Here is a 25,632-nt window from a genome sequence, read left to right on the forward strand (position 1 = left end):
TAAATTTATTTAAATGTATATTTTGCACTAATATTTATTTAAATTTTATTTTAAATATTTATATATCCATAATTTATAGATAAATATTAGAGTTGCTTTAAAAATAAAAACTTTATAAATTCAAATATAAAATTTTTAAAAAAAATTATAACAATTCTAACATTTGTCGATAAATTATTGATATATAAATATTTGAAACAATATTTAAATAAAGTTCAATGCAGAATATACATTTAAATAAACTTAATTTTGTTAAAAATATCAATTATAATAAAAATACCATTGTAAATCTATATAAAAATTAAATTTGATAGAGGGATAAAATTGATTCAGTTTTAAAAAAATTAGGACCAAATTGAAACAAAATAACAAATATAGGGACTACATTAAGACTTTTCACATCTAATATTGACACGTGGCACTGCCACTGCCACATCACATCGTTTCTGCCACGTGGCACAATGTCAGATTGACACGTGGCAATTTTAATTTTTAAAAAAAAAATTATAAAAAAATATTAAAAAAAGTCAAAAAAAATCATGTGCTGACACGTGACACATAATTAACACCGTTACTGGTCAACTACCGGAAATGAACCAATTGCAACGAATTTTCGAAAATAGGGACTCAATTGAATCAAATAAAAATGGAGGGACCTACTTGAGATTTCGCTACAAAAATGGAAACCTATGGAATGATTTAACCTTAAAACAATTATAGCATTTCTCTGTAAAATAGAAAAGTACAACAACTTAGAGAACAAATAACATGGAAAATATAAAGAAGAAGGATGAAGGAATTTTGACTTTTTTAATCTTTTTCAGTCACAATATTTCAGGATATTTAAGTGTTATATATATATATATATATATATATATATATATATATATATATATATATATATATATATATATATAAAAGTAGTATCTAATATCAATTCACTTTAGAGAATATTCTTTTTTTTAAGATAAAAATATTGGACATTTGATTTTTGGGGCTTTTCTTACTGCAGCCATTTTTCTTCCTGCATCCCCTAAATTAACAAATGCCCACTTTACCCATAAGAATTTATAAATAAGAGTTTGAAATATAAATTTATGTTAAAACATGACAACTTTACTATTAATATACTAGATGAATCTATTATTTATATTTTTTTTCATGATTTATCATTTGTAGTTTTTTAATTTTTTATTATTTATATTTTTTTCACGGTCTAACATTTATATTTTTAGGAGGATTAATAATATTAATATTAAACTTGAGTGTTGATTAACTTCTCTCACAAATTTTAATAATAAAATTAATATTAAATTTTTACTATATAAATTAATTTTTAAAATATAAATGAATTTATATTAAAATTTTAAAAATAATAATAATATGTGGTTGAATATTCATATTTGAAACAAGCTTATCTAAATATCACATAATAGATATAAATATTAATAATAATTTTTAAAATATTATTTGTACTTATTTATATTTGTATTAATATTCAAATTAGATTAAACTGAAAATTTTATTTCAAATTTGAAAAACTTCTCTCACACTTAAACTCAAATCACAAATGCATTCCAATATATTTTTCCTTTTCCTATGTATTAATTGGACAAACACGTATATTTTTGTTTTCCTTTCTCATTTATAATATTATATTTTTCATTTTCCAGTTTTCATGTTCATTGCAGACCATCTTTTTAAGTAAGTTTCGTTTTACTACTTTCTCTTTAAGTATTTGGAAATTTCCACAAAAAATGTGATATGGTCAATTATTCTATTACCTTTTCAGAGGTGTTGATTGACTTTTGGAGCTTTAAATCATCAAAAATTAATTTTTTTTTAATGATTTTGAACAATTGTCACATATTTTTCACCAGTTAGGAAAGCTTAAACATTAATTTAAAAATAATTTTGAATATAGACATAAGTGTATTCTTACAAAATGAAAATTATAAATTTTTAAAACTTTTAAAGATATAAAAATTACTAATGATTTTAATTTTAATTTTTTTTTCAAAAATTAAGATACGTATTGTAATTCGAAATATATGATAATGAAATTTTAAATTAAAATTTAAAATCGTAAAATATTATAAAAATATGGTAACAAAATTTGAATTTGAAATTCAAAATAAAACAAAAATAAAATCAAAACTTTGCTGAATACATAAAAATTATCTAATTTGATATATAAATATGGTACATACATTTATAAAAATTTATTCTCTTTTTAAAATATTTATTTTATATAAAATTATATACAAAATAAAACATGACAATAAATAAATAGTATATATAAATAAGATTTTGTATTTAAATTATACATATATTAATTGAATTTTGTCTATTTTATTTATTTTCTTAAACTTATTGTAGAATCACTTTCTTATTACTAAAAAGTAAAAAGAAACATATAAGTCACATTTTTATAACATTTTGAAAAATAAGTTATAATTTAAAATTTAAAGTATAAAAAAAGCAATGATTTTGTTTTAATTAACATTTATATTGTGAACAATACAGAAAATTTAAAATTCAAAGTTTAAATAAAATATATTTAAATTTAAAAATTACAATAGGATAAAATTTGTAAAAATGTGATGTGAAAGTTTAAATTTATAATTTAGCATCCAAACAAGTAAACATGTCAAGGCAGGTCAAGTCTACCGAGTCACCTGCCAGGTCGCCAAGAAAAGAGTAAGGCGAGTTGAAGTTTCCAACCCATCAACCGGTTGTGGCCCAACCCGCCTAACCCGTCACACTAGCGGGTCAAAGGCGGGTCAGCTCGTCGTGACCGGCCAACCCGCTTTTTTTTAGTGTTTAAAATTAAAAACAATTAAAAAAAATAAATTTTCTATATTATATAAACAAATTTTTATATGTATAAATATTTATAAACAAAAATTTAAAAAAATTTAAAACAAAATTAAAAAATAATAAAATGTAAAGTGAAAAGGTGGGCCAAAGGCGGGACGGGACAAAACAGGTCGGGCTGACCCGTTTTGACACCTCTACAAAAAGTTGTAGAACGTTAAAGCTTTTTAATGAATTTTTAAATATTTTTGAACAAACTTTCTCGTATTTTTGACATTTCACAAAAGCTTAAACAATAATTTAAAACATAATTTTTATAACATAGACATCTGTGTATCATTGCAAAGTGAAAATTATAAATTCTTGAAACTTTTAAAGATATAAAATTGACTAATGATTTCAATTTCAATATTTTTTTTCTAAATTAAGATACATATTACAAATTTGATATTCAAAATATAAAGTAATAAAGTTTGAATTTAAAATTCTAAATTGTAAAAACTATAAAAATATGGTAAAGAAATTTAAATTTGAAATTCAAAATTCAAATAATATAGAAAACCAACTACAAAAGAATAGTCTATTCTTTATATCTTTCTACATAGGGTCTACATTTGTAGTTTTCGATTGTTTATATCTTTATATTTTGTTTGCATCATCCGTCTAATATTTGTATTTTTAAAGAATCTATTATTTACATTTATATACGCAGTCTATCATTTATAGTTTTATATTATCTACTCTTTACATTTTTTTATCGTCTATCTTTTGTATTTTTATAGAATCTACTCAATAATTTATATATTGTTCATCATCTTTATTATTAAAAAATCAACTATTATATATTTTTTACATTATCTATTGAATATTTTATTTAAAATTTAATTTAATTTCTTAATTTTAATTAACTCAATCTTAATATATTATTTAAAATAATTACTACGATATATTTTATTAAAAATGTACATAAATAACTTAAATAAATTTTTATCAAAATTAATTAAAATTTTTTATTTAGTTTTATAAAATAAAAAAAAAATTATATTAAATTTAAGTATATTTTTGTAATTTTAAATCTTTAAAATCTCGTGTCTCGTGCATTGCACGGGTAGAAATGATAGTTTATAATAGGCTTAAATACCTTTTTCGTCCTCATTTTCGTAGTGTTTGTTGCGGATGGTCCTCATTTTTACGAAATTTTTAAAATGGTCCTCATTTTCGCAATTCGTGTTTAATTTAGTCATTTTCTGTGACGTCGTTTAAATCAGTAACGGAACACTGTACATGTGGCATTGTCTGTATTACATTGTATTGGGGTATATTACGTATATTGTACATGTGTAGTAATTAGATATTTGGGGATAAATAGGTGAGCTAGGATTTTGAAAATGAATTGTTGGACAGTTGGTCAGTTGCTGCAATCTTCTTCCTCCATTCTCAATTCGTGTTGCTGCAATCTTCTTCTTCTTGCAATCCTGTGTCACGGTCTCAATCTTTTTACTTTACCTCTGGTTGTAATCATTGGAGACAACAATGTTATAGAAACAAATCAAACGATTAATTGGAAAATTGAAATCAAACGAACAAATCGCCACGTCCAATTGTTACTTCCTCTGCAAATCAGAGATGAAGAAACTCGGAGATGAAGAAATCGCTTGTACTCGTCAATCCATAATTGCAGCGCGACCTAATTGGAAATTGTTTTCCCCAAATTGAGAAGTTAACGTTAATAATCCACTAATCCACATGTACAATACACATAATACATCCCAGTACAATGTAATACAAACAATGTCACCTATATAGTGCTCTGTTACTGATTTAAACGACATCAAAGAAAATGACTAAATTAAACACGAATTGCGAAAATGAGAACCAATTTAATATTTGGTAAAAATGAGAATCATCCGAACAAACACTACGAAAATGAGGACGAAAAAGGTATTTAAGCCTTTAAAATAAAATAGGAGACTCTTAAACTTCTTCCTTCTACGCCTCAACCAGACCCTTTCTTCATCTTCATTCGTTCTCACCCTTTGTCGATTCTATCCTTACTGCCTTCGTTCAGTTGATGCTTCATAAATATTGAAACATTCACACTAGGTTCTTCATGGATTGAATAAAGGTGTTGTTTTCGTTTTACTATATTACTGGAGGTTAATTTAGAATTTCCAATAGGTTACAAATTAATGAATCTGGGACATATAACTGGATTGGGAAAGATATTCTATTCTAGAGTGAATAATCCTGAATATAGTTGTTAACCAATTCAGAATATACTATCAAATTTAGAAACATATTCTAGATTACGTATTCCCCAAAAAACAAAAATACATTATGAAATGTGAAATCCAAAATATATTTGCAAATATGAGAATACATTCCAAATTACTTAATGTTGTGAACATGTTTCTTTTTTTGGAATGTATAATCTAAAATTCATTACAGGATTTCGAAGTGTATTTTGGAATTTTCAATCCGCTAAATATATTTGTGTTGCGTAATGACCAATACAGTGATCAGAGGCAATAAATTCGTGAGAGGCAAACTCATCGGTGGAGAATGATGATTGTGACCGGAGATCGGTACCTGATGAAGTTTGTGCAGTTAGTGGAGGAGCAAGCGGGTCCTCTCATCTAAGAAACCAAGATGCTGAAAGAAGTTGTGTCAGCGTGCATAATATTTAGCTTTTGGTTATTCTGTTTTGCTTTTGGTGATTCTTTTTTTAGTATGTGGCACTCTGTTACGTTTACAACTGGATTGGTTAGCAATTAGTTTTTTCTTTACCACATGCTTAAGTCCATCTATATAATGGGTTGATACTGAAACATTTATAAGTGTGAATAATATAATTTCTTTCATCATTGTGAATCTATATCCTCTTCTTTTTTATTCTTTTCACATGGTATCATCGAGCCATTTCGGGTTCTAGTGATTTTGTTTCTTTGTCGCTTCCTCCATGGCAGCCCATCATACTACTCTTCTTGATTCTTCCAATCCCTACCTCATTACCAATGGCGATAACCCTAGAATCCCTCTTGTTCCGATAAAATTGGATGGCTCCAATTATCATTCCTGGTCATGTGACGTTTCCACTGCTCTATGTTCGAAGAATAAGCTTTAGTTCATCAATGGCACTCTTCCTCGCCTACCCCCTACTTTTGACTTATTTGGCCCGTGGGGTCGCTGCAATTCCATTGTTATGTCATGGCTGGTTAATTCTCTGGATACCTGTAAGACCCAGGAAATTCATATAAATAATAATCAATAAAGTACAAGTAATGGTGAATCGGAAATACCCTAAGGGAGTTCCTTGATAATCTTTAAAACAAGGAACAATGCTAGCTTAAGTGGTTGAGAGTACTTAGTTATATGGAGAGGGCTTGGGTTTGAGTCCTATGTGTGTTGTGGTATGTTTATTTAATTATGTTTTCTTTTACAAATATATTTTGAATGCGGAAGTAAGACTTAACATGGTATGTATGTGTGAATTAAATGTGAATTAAATGATAGCTTGATGGTTATACCTATGGTTGGTAAGTGTTAAGGTGTGAGTTTGAACCTCGGTAGGTGAGAGTTGTTTTTTTTCATATTTTTGTATTTTTTTATATATATAAAAGGAAAATATAGAAACTCTAGAGATTCTCTGGGGGGAAACCAGAAGGGCAACTTGGAATTAGTTCAGGGCAGTAAAAGCACCATTTAAATGGCCATTGATGCTTATAGTGTCAATTAATTTCGTTTAATGATTTTTTTTTAATTTGGACTGAAAATTTTGGGAAGAGGAGAGGTTGAGTGTAATACAGAGGTGCGTGAGTGTGGCAGCAAGAGAGAGAAACGAAATTGCAAAATTAGGGAGAGAAAGAGAGGGTTGGAAAAGAGTGTTAGAGTGGGAACAAGGGTTGAAGCATGGGGGACGAGAAAGGATCATTGAGAGTGCACTAGGAACAAGGAAACCAGGTAAGGGGAGTTGGATCTAGTTCTTTATTTTTGTTATTCTTGCTTTTGGTTGTTTAAATTATAAAACTAGATGAGTGTGGTTGCGTTTTGTTGTTGGTTTCTTTGATCTGTGAACTGCCATTATCATTGAACGTCATATCTTTTATATGCCTTGTGTGATGATGACAGTATTGTGTTATACGTGATTTTTTTGTTGCTTTGTGTAGTCCTTTTGGGACTCATATTCTCGTTCTCGTTACTGGTGTAAAAACATGTAAAATTCCAAGAGAATGTGGGTGGTTTACGTTTAAGTGAATCTGTAATGTATGGTGCAGGGGTTCTTTTGATTTGGACTTTCATTCAAAATGTTGAATTCTCAAAATAAGAAAAAGGAATTGATGGGATGTTGTTTTAGGGTGGGGCCATGTAGATTTTTTTCCCTCTTTCCATTAGAAAAATTCATAAAATATTCCATGTGGGTCTAAGAGAGAAAACCTTGCTTTTTCTTTCCTCATTCACGTAGCTGTAGTGGTTGGTGGTGAAGAATTGGTCTTTGTCTTTGAATTGATACATTTCTTAGGTTATTTAAGTGAAGGCATAACTATAGGGCCCACGTAGCAATTCTTTTTGCTTGTACACTTTGACATTTGGGATCCTATTGCTACACTATCTTTACATGGTCACAAATATTTGCTCACTATTGTTGAACATACTACTAGATTTACTTGGCTATATCCTATGAAGTTAAAATCTGAAACTGGGTTTCGAGTTCAATCTTTTGTCACTCTCATTCAAACCCAATTTCATAAAATCATAAAATGTATTCGAACTGATAATGGTCCTGAGTTTAATCTTGCTCAAATTTTTGCTGCAAAGGAGATTATTCACCACAAAAGTTGTGTTGAAACACCACAACAAAATGGCCTAGTTGAACGTAAACATCAACATATTTTAAATATCACTAGGTCATTATTGTTTCACTCTAGTTTACCACAATGCTTTTGGAACTATGTCGCCGCCTTAGCTGTCCACTTAATTAATCGAATTCCATCTTCCTTATTGGACAACAAATCCCCTTATTATGTGTTGCATGATAAACTACCTGATATTTCTCATTTACGTTTGTTTGGTTGTCTTGCTTTTACATCCACTAATACATCTCATCGCAAGAAATTAGATTCTAGAGCACGAAAATGTATTTTTCTAGGATATAAAAGAGGTGTTAAATGTTTTCTTCTGTGTGATTTACACAATAGGGAGCTCTTTTTGTCAAGGCATGTACATTTTTATGAAAACATTTTTCCTCACAAACAATCATAGGGCTTTTCACCATCTTCTACTTTTACTGATTTGCATTCTATTCCTTATCCTCCACATGACGACCTTTTTCCTTTACCTATATCTTCATCCGAACCTCTACTTCTACCTATTAACCCCTTGCCATCTCAGACTACCCAACCTCCTAATCTTCCACATCCTGAACCTCTACCCAATTCCCCCAACCCTACCATCCCCCAACGAAAATCTCAACGAACCACCAAACCTCCTACTTACCTCCAAGATTATCATTGTGCATTGGCTGAGACTTCTTCTACATCATTCTCCTCTCAGGTCAGGTACCCCCTCTCTAACTCTCTTTCTTATGATTTTCTCTCCTCTTCTTACAAACATTTTTGTTTATCTGTTTCTTCTGTCTCTAAACCTTCCACATACCAAGAGGTTGTTCAGTTTGATTGTTGGAAAGAGGCCATTAGGAATGAACTGCTTGCTTTGGACATGAATCATACTTAGACATTGACACACTTGCCTAAAGGAAAGAAGACCATAGGCTATAAATGGGTTTTTAAAATCAAGCATAAAGCGGATGGCTCAATTGAACGCTATAAGGCCAGTTTGGTTGCAAAGGGGATTACTCAAACGGAAGGAATTGATTTTCTTGACACTTTTAGCCTTGTTGTTAAGATCACCACAATCTAAATGCTTCTCTCCATTGTTGTTGTTCAATGTTGGCACTTAGAATAACTTGATGTGAATACAACTTTTTTACATGGTGATTTAGATGAGGAGGTTTATATGACACCACCAGCTAGTTTGCATCTTTCTGACCCTGCTCTTGTTTGCAAGCTCACAAAATCTTTATATGGCCTTCGCCAAGCTAGTAGGCAATGGAATTTCAAATTGACTGTCACTCTCACAGTAAAGGGTTTTATTCAGTCCAAATCTGATTATGCCTTATTTACCAGGGGGTCACTCACTGGTTTTACTATTGTGCTTACTTATGTTGATGATTTAATCCTTGTAGGGAATAATCTATCTGAGATCACTCAACTCAAATCCCTATTACATAACAAATTTGGCATCAAAAACCTTGGCCCCTTGCGGTTTTTCTTAGGTTTTGAAATTACAAGATATTCTAAAGGCATTTCCCTTAATCAACGCAAATATGCATTGGACCTTCTACAAGATACTGGTTTGTTAGCCTTCAAACCTCTTTCAACACCAATGGATTACTCTCTTACGCTTTCTATGGTTGTTGGATCTTCAATTCCCGATGCATCTATCTATAGAAGACTTCTTGGCCGATTGGTCTATTTGACAAATTCCAGGCCTGACATTAGCTTTGTTGTTAGCAAACTTAGTCAATTTCTCAGCCAATCATCTTCCATTCATTTACAAGTCGTTCTTCGCGTTCTTTGGTACATCAAAGGAAATCCTACACAAGGTCTCTTTTTTCCCACTCAGTCCTCTCTTCACCTTACTAGTTTCTTTGACTCAAATTGGGGGGCTTGCCCAGACACAAGACGGTCTGTCACTGGCTTTTGTTTCTTCCTTGGATTCGCATTGGTTTCTTGGAAATCAAAAAAGCAAACTACTATCTCTAGATCTTCGTTTGAGGTCGAATATAGAGCTTTAGCTCAAGCAAGTTGTGAAGCTCAATGGCCGATATATCTTCTACAGGATTTTGGAATTTCTCTCACATAGTAGCAAATCCAGTAGTTCTTTACTGTGATAGTCAATCAGCTCTTCACATAGTAGCAAATCCAGTCTTCCATGAAAGAACCAAACACATTGAACTGGATTGGCACTTGGTACGTGAGAAAGTTCAGTCCAAACTTATTCACCTCATGCCTATTCCTTCCAAGGACCAAACTGTAAATCTCCTCACAAATCCTCTTGCTCCAGGGCCGTTTCGATATCTTGTTTCCAAGCTTGGAATGATCAACATCCATTCCAGCTTGCGGGGGGATGTCAGCGTGCATAATATTTAGCTTTTGGTTATTCTGTTTTGCTTTTGGTGATTTTGTTTTTAGTATGTGGCATTCTGTTAGGTTTATAGTTGGATTGGTTAGCAATTAGTTTTTTCTTTACCACATGCTTAAGTCCATCTATATAATGGGCTGATACTGAAACATTTATGATGGTGAATAATATAGTTTCTTTCATCACTGTGAATCTATATCTTCTTCTCTTTTATTCTTTTCACAAGCTGAATCCGGCAAGCCTCCACTACGTGCAATCGAGGTTAGAGGCATTGCACAAGGTCGAGAGCCTTCTCGTTGGCGCTCCGGTGGCTCCGAGCTGTGTCGGAGCTGTGAAAATCTTTGTGACTGCTTATTGCATGTTGGAAAATCAAAGTTTTCTATTTAGTTGACTGCATTGCGTCAGGGTTGATGGGCAATTGGAGTTTATGAAGAAAAAAAAAGGGTGCAGGAAGAAACACCCTGGTTTTTGTGAGAAGGTGTTTTAGGCCCATAAGTAATATAGTTATTGAATTTCTTTTAAGTGTAAAATATGTAGTCAATTTGCAGCCATTAAAAAAAATAACTTCATCAAGATTGTCACTGACACGATCAAATCTATGTACGGTATTCTTGTATACATAGACATCCCACGGTATTTATGAGTCAAGTAAATTGAAATTTTCTTACTTTATTAGGTGAATTTGGCATGACAAAATTTAAAAGACTAAAATGACATTATGATCATTTTCAGAGACGAATTTGGTCATTTATCCAAATCAAAATTCACCCAATTAAAAGCTAAATAATGTCATTCTTTATCTTGTCTTCGTGTACCTTCAATTTTTCTTTTGTACCCCCAAATTTTTATATCGATGACCATTATCTTCGTCCAAGTTAAGTAGTTAAGTAATAATTATTATTTACCAGACATATTTAATGTATTTGGTGGTTCTATATTTACTTATCTCGCACCCCAAGTCAGTTTCACACTTTCATAAGCTTCAACGACATTTTCTTCCTTCTTCAAATAAGCTCTCTTTTGAATGGCGTACGTGAGTTTCATGTTACTTCATTTCCTTCATATTTGTTTTTTACGCACACAGGTACGTTTTTGTTCAAGTATTATACGATTTTTTAAATTTTCCTACTAGAATAGTATGGTATTTGTATTGTATTTTGCATGCAGCAGATTTGGAAATTCAGTTTGTAAAGGTATTCACCTGATTTTGAAAATCATAAAGAAAAAAATTTAAGTAATCATTGCATTTGTAAATCTGATTAAGGAAAGCATCATATTTCAAAATTCGATTTATAAAATCATCGAATTTCGAAGAACTCACCAGATTTTGAAATTAGTTCGAAATTGGTTTAGAAATTCACTGAATTTCGAAACACCGTTTAAGAACTCATTAGATTTCGAAATCTGGTTTGAGAATACACCATATTTCGAAATTCAATTTAGAAAGTCATCGAAATTCGATTAAACAATTCACTAAATTTTGTATTCATTTAAGGGACTCACCGAATTTTGATATCCAAATAAGAAACTCATTGGATTTTAAAATTTGGTTAACTTTTCTTCGAAATCTCAAAAGTTGGTTAACTCTTTTCCGGATTTCAAAAAATCTAGTTAACTCTTCACTTGAATTTTGAAATTGATATAAGTAGTTTACCAGATTTCAAAATGTAATATGTATTTGATTTTTCTTATTTTTTTATTTTTTATTTTTTTAGCGGCTTATGTTTTTTTAGTTTTATTTTTAATTTTCTTTATTTTTTATGTTCTTTATAGTTTTTATCTTTTTTATAATTTTATTCAATTTTCTTTTTAGTTTTTCTTAATTTTATTTCATTTATTATCTTTAAATTTTGTTATTTGTTAGACGTATTTTTAATGTATGATTAAATTTATTTGTTATAATTTAGTTATTTGTTAGGTGTATTAATTTCTTTTATTTTTTTTAATTTATTTTTCTTGTTTGATAAATTTGTTGATCTCCATTTTAGTTATTATTGAACAACTAAGGTATTCTACACCGATAAATTTAGTTATTTGTCTTTTAAACAAAATGTTTTTGAACTTATGGCTTGCACACCTGAAGGTATAAAACTCGTTAAGTACATGTGAATTTATATGCAAAAACAAAATAAGAATTATGAAATTGTTAGAGACAAAGCATAATTAGTTACTCATTGATTTTTTTTTTTTAAATCTAGTATTGTTTTGTGAAGAGACATATATATTAATATTGGATGCAACAACATTTTGATATTTAATTATCCTAATTGCACAAGAAGATCTGCATTTACATCTAGTAAATGATGTTACAACTTATTTGTACAATTTTCTTGAGAATGATACTTATATGAAGATCCCTAAATGATTTAATTTGTCCAACAAGGTAGATTCTAAAGAGGGTTATTCAAAAAGTTAAACAACTCTCTTTATTGATTAAAGTAATCAAAATGTGTATGGTATAACGGTCTTAATGAGCACTTATTAAAAAAATGGTATAAAAAGGATCCTCTTTGTCTTTATATTTATATGAAAATATTAGAAAATGAATTTGTTATAATTGTTGTTTATGCAGATGACATAAACATCATTGGAATTCTCCTAATGAGCTCACAAAGGTAATTAATTGGGTAAAGAAAGAATTTGAAATCAAGGATATTAGAAGGGCAAATGTTTGAGATTATAAATTGAGTATTTAAATAAAAATATTTTTGTACATCAAGAGCCTTATATAATAAAAGTGCTTAAAAGGTTCTAAATGGACAAGTCATATTCATTATGTACCTCCAATGGTTATGAGGTTCTTAAATGTTGATAAAGGCTCTTTTAGAGCTCAAGAAAATGATTAAGAATTTTTTGGGGTGTTATAGGAGGACTAAATGTATCTTCCTAATTATACTTGACTTGATATTACATTTGTTGCAAATTTGTTATGCAAGATATAATTATTTTCCTATAAGACGGATTGATGTAAAACATATACTTCATTACTTTAAGGGTACTACAAATATGAACTTAATTTATCCAAATGATTCAAAATGAGATATAATTGGTTATGTATATGCATGTTATTTATCAAATTCTCACAATGTTACAATGGTTAATCATAAACCGAATATTTGTTCACATATGGTAGTACAACGATTTCATGACAATCTATGAAACAAACCATAATAGTAACATCATCAAATCATGCATAATTTTAGCATTACATAAGGTAAGTCGTGAATGTGTTTTGTTAAGGTCCATAATTCAACATGTGAGACAAACTTGTGGTCTATTCTCGGAAAAAATGGAATCAACAACCATTGATAAAGACAATAGTGCATTATTCAATTGAAAAGGTGATATACAGATCCAAAAGATTCATTCATGTGAAAATTTCACAAATCTATTTATAAAGTTTTTACCGATGAGAACTTTTGAGTAATTGGTTCACAAAATTGGACTTTGTCAGCTTAATTATATGAGTTTACATAGAACAATAAGTGAGAGTGTTATAAATTAATGATAATTTCAGATAATTACTTCTATGATTGATATGATTAATTGATTTGCTACCATTACTTCTGTGAATTAATTACTCATTAATTAATATTTATGAGATTTCTTATGATTTATTGTATAAACTATTTAAGTTGTATAATATATTTATAATATAAATAAACACTCATTTTATCAATAATAAATCACATAAAAATTTCTCTAATTTCATTTTTTCTATTATTAACTTTATTATAAGTTAATAAAAAAATTTGTTATTCAATAACACATACTCGATAATAACTTATATGTTATCGTAATCGAGAAATAACTATTGTCTCTTCTATGGTACCATGATTGATGAAATTATCCTTAATAACTTAATATTAATTATAATATTACTTTTATATTTAAAGATAAATAACAAAAAAAAAATAAAGATAATAATTTAATAAAAAATATAATTATTTCACAAAATTTATACACCCAAAAATATTTAATAAAAATTTAATTAAAAATAGTTATAAATTTATGAATGACTTAAATCTTAATTAAATTTATTTTAATTAATTTTTAAAAGTTATAAATGAGTAACAAGTTGAAATTTTATAATAAATTTACTGCAGTAGTAATTTCTAATTAATGGTCGCATCAAATGAAAACTTTTCCCTGACCCTTTCCTCAGGTCCCCACAATCCCCCGTTGGCATAAAGTTTATTAGTCAATGCAGTGTGTCCAAACCCCAAAAACAAGAATAAAAGAAGAACTCCTTCATTCCACTCTCTGTAATCACACTTTCAAATCTCACTCTCATTGCATCCATGATGATCCAAGACGACGCATCTCTCTTCCACAACTCCCTCCTCGCGCTCTTCCTCATCGCACCCCCCACCTTCCTCTCCCTCACCTTCCTCCAGGCCCCTTACGGCAAGCACCACAGGCCCGGCTGGGGGCCCAACCTCCCGCCCCCCCTCGCCTGGCTCCTCATGGAAAGCCCAACGCTCTGGCTCACCCTCCTCCTCTTCCCCCACGGCCTCCACTCCCACAACCCCAAAGCCCAAACCCTCATCACCCCCTTCATCCTCCACTACTTCAACCGCACCATCCTCTACCCTCTCCGCCTCCTCTTCACCCCTTCCAAAAAAACCGCCTCGGGCTTCCCCCTCTCCGTCGCCCTCATGGCCTTCGTCTTCAACCTCCTCAATGCCTACCTCCAGGTCCGTTCAATCTCCCACTACCACACCGATTATACTTCATCGGGTTTTTTCTGGTTCCGGTTTTTTATTGGGCTTTCAGTGTTTCTGTGTGGGATGGGGATTAATGTTTGGGCCGATAGGGTTTTGCTGCGGCTGAAGAGCGAGGGGAAGGGCTACGTGGTGCCCAGGGGAGGGTTGTTCGAGCTCGTTGCGTGTCCTAATTACTTTGGGGAGATTGTGGAGTGGTTGGGCTGGGCTGTCATGACTTGGTCATGGGCTGGGTTGGGCTTTTTTCTTTATACTTTTGCGAACCTCGGGCCCAGGGCGCGTGCCAACAGGAGGTGGTATTTGGAGAAGTTTGGGGAGGATTATCCGAAGCACAGGAAGGGTGTTATTCCCTACTTGTATTGATCATTCTTCTTTTTTTTTTTTTTTTTTTCTGTTGCATTGTAATTGGAATGTGGAATTGGATTAAGGGGAAAATCACAAAAAAATTGTATTGTGTTTATGATGATCACAAAAATTTTTATTGTGTTTATGACAACTTTGTTTGCCTAATCTCATTCTGAGATCATGGGATTTTTCTTAATTTTAAATTACAACTTTGGTGATTTTATTTTTAACATTTTTACTCTAATTTTTAACTTTGGCGATATCATAGTTAAAATGGAATCTATTTTTTAAATGTTGTTGTGCTGGTTGTAGTTGAGTGTTTTATTCATTTGTTCTTTAAATGGCGAGAATTTTGATTAGGAATGTTGATGTTGTTGTTTATGGCCCAACGCAAAATTTGCAAATCTTGATGAATATAATTGATAGCAATTTTTAGTGCTGAACACTCACCATCAAATTTTAGGTGAAAACAATGAACATAGTTGTTGTCTCCGAAATTGACATATGTTTTAGTATATGGTCCCATCCCATGCCGCGTCACTGGAGTGGTATAAAAAATGTGTTGAAAATTTAATTTGAATCTTTAAGGCTCTAATTTTCATCTTTCTATGACAATATCATCAACCTGTTCTAAGAAATTCTACTCTTTTGTGTGTTTAACTTTGTTTGGTACTTGGAAATAGACAGTTTCAGTATAACATATAAAGATTACATAAAAGAGTCTTGTTTGTTGAACAATGTATACTTCATCAAAAATCGAATATAATATGTTTTAAGAATCGAAATATGTAGAATTTTTGGGTTCTTCAATCTACATACTGCTATAAAATATTCAGATAGAAGGGTGTTAGAAGTACAGGATGATTTTTGTTTGTTTTATTTATTTTTAATAAAATAAATGGATTTTTGAAATATATATATATATAATCTATTTATTTTTAAAGGAAAATTATAGTACATTCTATCTGTTTCTTATATAAGTAATATTTTTAGAAGTTTATTATTTCAAAAGCAACTATTTTAAGTTTAACGAAATTGACCCATTGCTTGAAATTAAAAAAGAATACAAAAATTTTATATATATATATATATATATATATAATCTATTTATTTTTAAAGGAAAATTATAGCACATTCTATCTGTTTCTTAAATAAGGAATATTTTTAAAAGTTTATTTTCAAAAGCAATTATTTTATGTTTAACCAAACTGACCCTTGAAATTAAAAAGAAGAATACAAAAATTATATTCATTACATCTAATGATACAAGACCCGTTTGATTTTATAACTCCAAGATTTGTAGTAAGTACTTTAAATGTTTATCAAAAGTAGTTGGGTAAAGAAAATATTGACACTACAGTATCGCGTAATGTTTTAATTTAAAATATGTTAGAATAGTATTATTAGATCAATCATTATATTTAAGATTTTTTTTTAACTTTTAATTTTGACTTTGACTTTAAATGGCATCTCAAAGACTTAAGATAATAAGATTTATTCAAATTGTTTTTTATTTTGATTTGTAATTATTAGATGTACCGCAAAAGCTCTCAATCGAAACCCGAGAACATGAAAGTTTCATTTTAAAATCACTTTTTCATACTCATGTAACACACCAATGATGTAATCTCAAGCCCACTAAAATAGCATCTTAAGGATCAATCAATGAAAATCCCTTTTCTATTCATATAGAGTCTATATTCTGAACTCAAAATTATTAAAATAACATAATTAGAGTCGATCATCGAGTTACTATCTTATAGAATAATCCAAGTGTGAGTTTAAGTTTCAAATTGGATAAAATGACAAAGTTAAACACTATATAAGGAAAAAGACCCATAAATTTAATGTCTTGAGGTTTTAGGTTAAGAATGATGTCGATTTGTTATATGGATGGGACCATAAAATGGAAGAAATTCTCGCAAATCGTTATTCCACTCTCTTATGGTGAAACCAAGGATCGATGGACGGTAAGAATGCAAAGTTATCTAGAGGGACTAAGTTGTAAAGGAAAAAAAATGATATGTTGCCCAAAAATCTGCCCATGGCCAAAATCAAAATGCAAAAGGAAAGAAAGACAAAGAAGGCAAAGACAAAGTCATGTTTGTTTGTAAATATTTCACAAATGATTCTTATCAAGTTCATGACTCTAAAGCTAGCCAAAGAAATTTGAGATTATTTAAGGGAGTTTGAGCTGCAAAGGGTGAAAGAGTTTAAGACAATTAAGGAATACTCAAATACACAACAAAGATTTGTCTGCAATTACTTTGACATGAGTGATACATGTCTTGTAAGCATAAGAGCAGCGAAAATTAATGAGAGAAGATCATGTGGTTGAAGGTGTTTTACTTCATACCAGAGATAATGCTTTCATAGTCAAGAACAACAAAAGAAACACATACAACACAGATTTTTCCATTTTGTCCCTATTGTAAGAAAAATAATTGCCAACTCAACAAGTGTTGGTGGATGTCAGATGTAAAATCCACAAATATGGTCAACTAGGACATATGGAAAAGGTATGCAAATCCTAATATCCTCAAGAAGATGTCAAGATTGTGGAGCACAAATCAAAAGAGGAACTTCTTCTTGTAACATCATATGTTATAACAAACAAGTCTACAAAATGTAAGATTATAGATAGTGGTGGTACAAACCGCATGACTCATGATCGAGAACTTTTCAAAGAGTTCAACAAATAAGATATTTCCAAAGTCAAAATTGGGAATGAAGAATAACTTGTTGTGAAAAATATATGATCAATTTCAATTAAAACTCATTTTAGATATCAAATTAATTTTTGATGTCTTATATATTTCTAAGATTACTCAAAATATGTTAAGTGTTGCTCAAATATTAGAGAAAAATTATAAAATTTTATTTGAAAATAAACTTTGTGTGATTAAAGATGCTAATAACATATAAGTATTCAAAGTTCATATGAAAAATAGAAAAAAAAATTGGATTTGATGAAGGGGAATTGACTACAAATAAAGAAAATATAAAAGAATGATCAAGATCAAAAGAAGATGAATATTTCTTGAAAAAATTTGATATCCAAATGAAGAAAGTACATGAAGACTCACATTCTAACATTCATCAAAAGTTCAATGTCACTACTATGAAATTCACAATTAACAAAAAAGATAATACTAATAGTAGAACACATACAATGACGGAAAAAAAAGTATAATTCATTACATTTTTACATTATTCCTTAAAATTCACAAAAATTATTTTATATCAAAATAGTATTTTAAAATGTCATGGCAATAACTTTTAGTTTTACTCATTGTGACTTTTAAAAATTATTGCAAATGTAAAAGAAAAACACTAAAGATTATAGCTGGAAGACTAAATAGAATTTTTCTCTCCCAATATTTGAACTTTATTTTCAATGTAATTCTATTATTCTTTAAAATTTTCAACGTAGTCTCAATTTTAATTAAAATGAGTAGATATGATTTCTTTCATTATATTCATGTTATAGCTGTTGAAAGAGTGACAGTCCTTTCCGTTACATTTTTTTCGTCAATATTCTTGATCCTGTTGAAAGAGTGTAAAACTTTTTTTCACAATCACAAAATAAAATTTACTTTTTTTATAACTGTTTTAAGAGATATTGTTAGAAATTTTTTGACTTGTTTGTTTTGTAGTAATATTGTGGCTTGGTATGGTACTTCAGCTAAACAAGGTCTCTGTAAATAGTTGTGATTCCGTGTTGTTAAATTCGTATTGTGACTGAATTAAGTTGTGGTTTTTAGTGTTTGGAGTTTTGGTTGTGAAAAATGGATGTTACTTTATTTAGCAACAATTTTTCCCTGTTACGTTTGGGATTCCCATGGTTCATTGAAGTACTAGTCTATTTAAAGCATTCAAACAGAATACCAAACAATCAAACATTATCATTCATTTTTCATCCTTCGAAAAATAGAACACAACACTTGACAATTTGTTAACGTTAAATTAATTAATTCCAAAATTTGCTTCCATAAGTATTTCCTAGGATAAGTTAAGGATTTGCACTCCCAATGCCTAAAAGCTCATCTAGAAAGTAGGGCGATCATTCTTGCAGATGAAAACACCTTACAGCACCACACTTGTATTATTTAATTGGTTCTTCAAACTAAAGCAATTTATACAATGTTTGTCTCAGTCTATTTAAGGTGAAATCTAACATTTAAAATGATTAAGTAAATCGAAAAATGAACCAGGAAAAAAATAAGAAAAAACACAAAAGGTCATTCTAAATTTAACTGCAACATTCTGACTCAAACAAATACAAGATGGTTTTCACTTTTATTCCCATGCTGGTCTTCTATTGGAAGATTATAGAAAAATATTAGCCACCATTAACATGGTATCTCCTTTAAATTACCAAAACTGTTTCTAAGAAACATGGCCTTGATGCTAGATCATACACAACCAGCCAGCTGATGATATAGGTACTGTATCAAGATCACTCGCACTGGTGTAGTTTCCACTATTCCGTTCATTCACCTGTTGCAGCCAACATCATATGAGCAGCATTTCTGCAGTTTGTTAAAAAAGGTGCAAACTTTCAGTTTCTAATGAGGTATAACAAAACAGTGTACACATAAATCCAACCTAATTTTTTCACTGCTATAATCTTTAAACCAAAATCACATAAATCCATCTTAGAAGTAGTTAAAAACTACCCTTTTCTTTCTGCATGTCAAGATGTAGGTTTGAACTTAGCACCAACAAGAACAATGTTTTAATGATTCAGAAAACGAACTGAGACTATTTTGTGTAGATCAGATGAACTCACATTAAGAAAAGGTAGAGTTTGCACCAACTTTCTCTCTGGACTCCTCATCGGTGACAGTGTCTGCGACTGAATCAAGAATTCCATTAGACTGCAGATGTTCTTTTAAGCCGGACGAGTCAATGGCCTCTGCAAGGTTCCGCTTAATTTGTTGCACCAAAGCAGAAATTCTATTCTTGGATTCAGAACTTGGCGACTTCATATTCTTGGCAACCTCCGATTTCAGTTGTTGCATCATGCTCTTAATATCTTCCGATGAGTTAACCATCCTATCAATTTGCTTTTGCATTTCTTCTTTTAGTTCTTTTGAAACTGGGTAGGTGGTGTTATCTTCTTTTACAGCAACATCTAAGCCCATCGACTGCAGAGCATTAACCACCTGTGAGTCTACCTCTTTCTTAAAGTCAGTGACTTTCTTCTTCAACTCCTCATCCAAATCACTTCCTGAGGATGCACCAGCACTTCTAATTTCATCCTTTAATGCTTCAAACTCTTTCCTTAATCTAGGATTACTCAAGGCTTGATCAACTCTAGTCTTCAACTCTTGCTTAAATGTGACACTGTCCTTGCTTGTACCTGACAGCTGCTTTGCTATAGATAATTCATTGAAATACTTAAGATTTTTCTGCAGCTGAGCATAATTAGGAGATGCATGCAATTTCTTTTCAAACTCCACCCTTAGCTTATCTACCTTATCCTTCACCGATGGATCAAGACTTTCATAATCTGCATTTGCTGCTGCGACTTCCTCCTGTAGTTGCAACCACCTCTCTGTCAAGCCTGCAGCTTTAATTGCCTCAGAGTATTCATGATTGATCTCCTTCTCCAGTTGCTTTAACATCTCATCTAAATCTAGTTTTGGAGGAACGGGAGAAGATTCTTTAGCTTCCACAATTTGTTTCTTCAGTTTCTGAACCTCAGCTTCCAGTTCAGCATCCGGCATCTTAGTGATAGAAAGATCCTTCTTCTTCATGTTGACCTTTCTCTTAGGATCTATAGGAATACCTTCCTGGAACCCACCGATCTTTCTGAACTTAAGCATTCGATGTTTAATAAGCTCTTCAGAGTCCATCTTGGTGAGTTCCTGCATAATGGGCAAGTAAAACATATGAAGTTTACGCAAAATTACACATATATGTTTTTCAGTAGAATTCTTGCTTCTTGAAACTTACGTCCATGGTGTCATTGATTGCTTTTTTTATCTGTTGAGATGTCCACTCTGGATTTGCATGTGCACCACCAAGCGGCTCCTATTGAAAAGAAACAATGAACAATGAACCTCTATTTAGATTCTATTCCCAAGAGAATATTGCTATCAATCCACGTAATGTTAAATGCTTATGTTGCACAGGAAAAGGTAAATTAGAACAAATCAAAGCAGGAGTTATAGATTCAACAAATTTGCCTGAGTACATAAAATACTCTATATATTCATAATTAAACCATTAAGATGATAAATTCCATGTACATGAACAAGATTTAAGGGAGAGAAAAGCATAATCAATAGCTTCTTACAGGTATAATACCATCTGCAACTTGTAATTTGCACAATTCAGGAGCTGTAATCCTCAGTTTCTCAGCAGCCTGCATAGGACAATAAAAATAAAATAGTTGAATTTAAAAAAATATTATGAAATGAAAGAGTCAAAGTACTGGGGTCATAAATACCTTTGGAGCAGCTTTAGCACTCTTCCACAAGATTGCTGCACATGCTTCTGGACTAAATCACGTAATAAATAAAGGTTAAACCAGCAAAAAACAACAGTAAGACCTCTTCAATTAGTAAAATGATTCATGACAGCACAAGTAGTCAACCATATCACAACACGGACATACATAATAGTAAATCAAACAATGACTTTTCTAGGTGGTCATGTGACTACTAACTTCTATTCCTGATCCTCCATGTATGGTTTGTATGACCCAAATTTATAGTTTTCATTTCTCATAATAAAAAGAGTTCTTTCTTAATAGTAAATTTGAAAATACATTCTGTTGTTTTTCTGAATTCTTAAAGTGAGAGATAAAATTTATATAATACAACCATGAAGCTTGCTTGTGGGACTAAACTCAACAATATGTAACATAATTGAAATCTAACATGCACAGGTGAGGGGCTAAAAGCCTGTAATTGAAATAATTATTAAAATATTATAAATTATGCAAATAGCAAAGTAAAAAACTAAATCACCTTGCAACATAGAAAACGGCATTTTCAAGCATCAGTAGTTTATTAGCACATCCAATCGCAAGGGCACCACCTGAACCACCTTCTCCAATAACTATAGATATAACTGGAACCTTCAGACCAAACATGGATCTCAAATTGTGAGCAATTGCTTCACCCTGCAAGTATGAAAATCAACAAATTGATTAACCTTGTAACAAAAGAAAGCCAAAGAATCTTAGACCCTAACCCACAACATACCTGTCCTAGTTCCTCTGATTTAAGGTCAGCGTAAGCACCAGGTGTGTCAATGAATGTAACTATGGGGAACCCATGATGATCTGCATATTCCATCATACGAAGAGCCTTCCTATACCTGTTTCAATTGGAAGTTTACCATCAGTGTCAAATGCGCAGATAAAATCAATGTAAATTAGCATTCAGACGTTATCTTAAATCTAGTAATTTGTTGCATCAACTAGAGTTCCTAGTGGACATACCCATGAGGAGTTGGCATCCCAAAGTTACGCTGAATGTTTTCTTTAGTATTTCTACCCTTTTGGTGACCAATGAACATGTATCTTCTACCATCTATCATTCCTATACCTGTAGCAATAGCTGGATCATCATAACCTGCCCGATCACCATGGATTTCCATAAACTGAAACATGAAGAAACATGGAATTTCAGGTAAAGTGGTTCATACACAAGACCAATTAAGAAATAAGAAAATGAAATAACTAGAATATTGAAGTTAAAAACAAAAGTAATACTTAGAACACCTTTTCAGTTATGTTAAAGATGTGATCAAGAAAAGTTGGCCTGTTAGGATGTCTTGCGATGTTGACCCGCTGTATAGGAGTCAGATGCGTATAGAGATCCTTTAAAGCCTGAAAAATAATGAGTGGTGAAAAATGAGACTTTTACCAAATTTACTGTTGAAATTGCAAGCATTGGGAGGAAAAACATTAAAATATATATTTGAATCTTGTATAAAGAAACTCCAGATAATTCTATAACAAAATAATAACATAATACAGGCAAAGAACAAGTGCAATGCAAACAAGTCAATAACACTCACACCAACACAATATAAAAACACAATAATATTCTTTACCGAAGATATCACAGTTGCTTAAATATAAAGAGAAGAAAAAAAAAATAAAAAACAATATATATATATATATATATATATAGATAGATATATATATATATATATAGCAGAAACACTTGAATCTGCATTTCAGAAACAACACATACTATAAGCAACTATGAAATCACAGAGAATAAGAACTTTTCACAGGGATTGCTAACATGAATGACACTAGGGTTAAATTAGTTTCTTTAAGACAAAAAGAAATCAGAGTGGGTTAAAATTTAAAAATAATTATATATTCAATCAAGAAAGTAGCAATCAGAGAGCACCACAGTTGCAGTATTCTAATAAGAACTCTTGTTTTAAGTATGAGACTGAGCCCACAATCATAATCATCAACAATTTTCACAGTAATTCAGTTTTCTTAAGAACAAAATTTATTTGTTAAGACACGAAAACCTGCTGGTATTTAGTCTCCAATAATTGAATCTGATCAGTGAAGTCCAGCCCAGTTTCCTCTGCCATCTTTTGTACCTGTTTCCAACCATAAAAAATACTCCTATTAGCCATTAGCATTCAGCACAACCTCCATGAATCAGACAACTACTGCAAATTAACCCTCAGTCAAGCAAACAAAGCACTCATCAACACATACAAAGACGCAAACAGATTAAACAAGAAGTTACATCAAAGATCTTCTTTTGCAGATCAACAAGAGGCTTTTCAAAATCCAAAGTGGCAAGCTTTGGCTTTTCCTTGAGTGGCTTGAAACGGGAAAGGTGGATCAGCACCCCACCCTTCACATTGGGATCAGGATTAGCAGGCCAAGGATAGTCATACTTCTTCGCCTTCCTCAGCTTGGCAGCAACACTAAAATCCCTACTCTTTACAATCAACCTTCCCTTGCCCAAGCTCCTCAAAGGAACACCATTGAAACCGCTGGTTGAACTTCTCAAAAGGTCCGAAGCAGAAGCACCAGCAAGAGACGCAGAAGAAGCAGCCATTCTCCCCTTCAAACTCGATCCCCCAAATCCGAAAAATCTGAAAAAATTAGCAATAATACGAGAAACTCAGAATAAGATCAAAAAAAACAACACTCAACAAGGAAGCGACAAGACAAAATCAACAAGACCCAGAAAGGGAATTTGAAAAAAGAATGAAAAAAGACAAAAGCTTTATCTCGATCCAAAGGAAAACAAAGGAAAAAAAAAAAAAACAAATCTTGTCATGAACCCATTTGAGTTACTCAACTAAGCTCCATTTTCACAAAATCCAAGCAACATTGAGCAAGAGTTTCAAGTCCCCACAATCAATAGAAACCACAACCATTCATTCACAAACCATTTACGAAGCTCCTGGAATTGAGGAAAGCAAACACTACTTTGTAGGAGAAAAAGAAGGAAAAGTTTTCTAGGGAAATTACCAGGGAGAGGTTGAAGATCCAGAAGAAAGAGGCAGAGGAGAAAGTCCAATCTAATGGCAAGGAAGAGAATGCGATATAATTAAGGGGTGTGTTTAAGTGGGAGAACTTCGGTGAGATCGCCAATGAAAAAGAGGAAAACAGAGAAGAGAAAAGGAGTAGTTGTTGTTGGTTTGTTGAGGGAGTGAAAGGCAAAGGAAGAGATTGGGGTTTTGTTATTCAAAGAAGGAAAAGGCCAAACACCTAAGTGAAGGAGGCGATACTTCTTATGCTCAATGACTGTCACAACTCACAATAATGAGCCAGCTTTTTTCGGTTTGGCCGTTAAGCATATACACACACCTCATCCAAACACACACACACAAATCTTTTGTGTAACGTAAAAAAACAACACACCAACATTAACACCAAATCAAAAAAATGTTCTTTAGCTACTCACACAGTCTTGAAGCTCTAGAACAAAAATTATACTAAATATAAATTCGTTTTATTGATTTTGTAAAATTAAATCAAGTATAAATTCATTTATCTCGATGATATTAAAGTTTATTTTAGTTAAATTTGTTGGATTTTGTCTAAGATTTTCCTAATTTCATGTTTCAAATGTTCAGTTTTTAGTGCCGGGATTTTATACAATGAGAGTTTGAGAAATTTTATAATAGTTTTCCATCTGAAGTTATTTTAATTTATTTTAATTTATTTTAAGCTAGATATTGTAATCATAAATAATTTTATGGTAAATATAAAAAATTAATTAATGGCTGGATATAATTTATTTTTTTTGGATCAAGTATGTACTTTGTATCAGTTTTAGGATAAATATGATTTTATAATTGTGAATTTTTTTTAAAAAAATTTTCTAACATTTGTATTAATCATATTAAATATTTAATACACATATAACAAACCAAATAAAATATAATATAATATAATATAATATAGCATAAATTGTGTTAATATGGACATAGTATTAAATATATTATAAGATATTTTATGTATAATATATATATATATATAGCAGATTTATATGTGATATTTTAATAATGTGACCATTAACATGTTATTTGACTTATA

At 31.0% G+C, this 25,632-nt stretch overlaps 2 protein-coding genes across 3 annotated transcripts; one reads left to right on the forward strand and one right to left on the reverse strand.

The window, feature by feature from the left end:
* The first annotated feature begins 14,224 nt into the window (after window positions 1–14,224).
* On the forward strand, window positions 14,225–15,251 carry DET2 (3-oxo-5-alpha-steroid 4-dehydrogenase family protein). Its single transcript, XM_028071154.2, has one exon. It carries the CDS (start codon window positions 14,319–14,321, stop codon window positions 15,102–15,104), a length of 786 nt encoding a protein of 261 aa, XP_027926955.1. The 5' UTR covers window positions 14,225–14,318; the 3' UTR covers window positions 15,105–15,251.
* Window positions 15,252–19,308: 4,057 nt separating this feature from the next.
* CAC3 (acetyl Co-enzyme a carboxylase carboxyltransferase alpha subunit) lies at window positions 19,309–24,851 on the reverse strand. Of its 2 annotated transcripts, none has more exons than XM_028072251.2 (12): window positions 24,562–24,851; window positions 23,825–24,179; window positions 23,598–23,672; window positions 22,825–22,932; window positions 22,543–22,703; window positions 22,304–22,418; window positions 22,067–22,221; window positions 21,544–21,595; window positions 21,391–21,459; window positions 21,048–21,125; window positions 19,879–20,959; window positions 19,309–19,586 (listed from the first exon to the last, which is right to left on the reverse strand). In XM_028072251.2, exons 2-11 carry the CDS (start codon window positions 24,140–24,142, stop codon window positions 19,880–19,882), a joined length of 2,211 nt encoding a protein of 736 aa, XP_027928052.1. In that variant the 5' UTR covers window positions 24,143–24,179; window positions 24,562–24,851; the 3' UTR covers window positions 19,309–19,586; window position 19,879. The 2 variants fall into 2 exon arrangements, with proteins under 2 accessions (XP_027928052.1, XP_027928051.1); XM_028072250.2 differs by having other exon boundaries at window positions 19,309–19,618.
* Between the last annotated feature and the right edge of the window lie 781 nt (window positions 24,852–25,632).

This window comes from Vigna unguiculata, chromosome 5 (assembly GCF_037176805.1).
Source record: "Vigna unguiculata cultivar grain cowpea cultivar isolate G323 ecotype 2 chromosome 5, ASM3717680v1, whole genome shotgun sequence".
Taxonomy (NCBI): domain Eukaryota; kingdom Viridiplantae; phylum Streptophyta; class Magnoliopsida; order Fabales; family Fabaceae; genus Vigna; species Vigna unguiculata.

What these genes read in the sequence shown, in the direction of transcription:
- CAC3 (XM_028072251.2), bottom strand. Translation starts at nt 24,142, where the DNA reads ATGGCTGCTTCTTCTGCGTCTCTTGCTGGTGCTTCTGCTTCGGACCTT. An exon ending in GCCGTTTTCTATGTTGCAAG is followed by an intron (nt 21,596 to 22,066) that starts GTGATTTAGTTT and finishes TACGTGATTTAG; the next exon opens with TCCAGAAGCATGTGCAGCAA. An exon ending in GTGCTAAAGCTGCTCCAAAG is followed by an intron (nt 21,460 to 21,543) that starts GTATTTATGACC and finishes TGTCCTATGCAG; the next exon opens with GCTGCTGAGAAACTGAGGAT.
- DET2 (XM_028071154.2), top strand. Translation starts at nt 14,319, where the DNA reads ATGATGATCCAAGACGACGCATCTCTCTTCCACAACTCCCTCCTCGCG.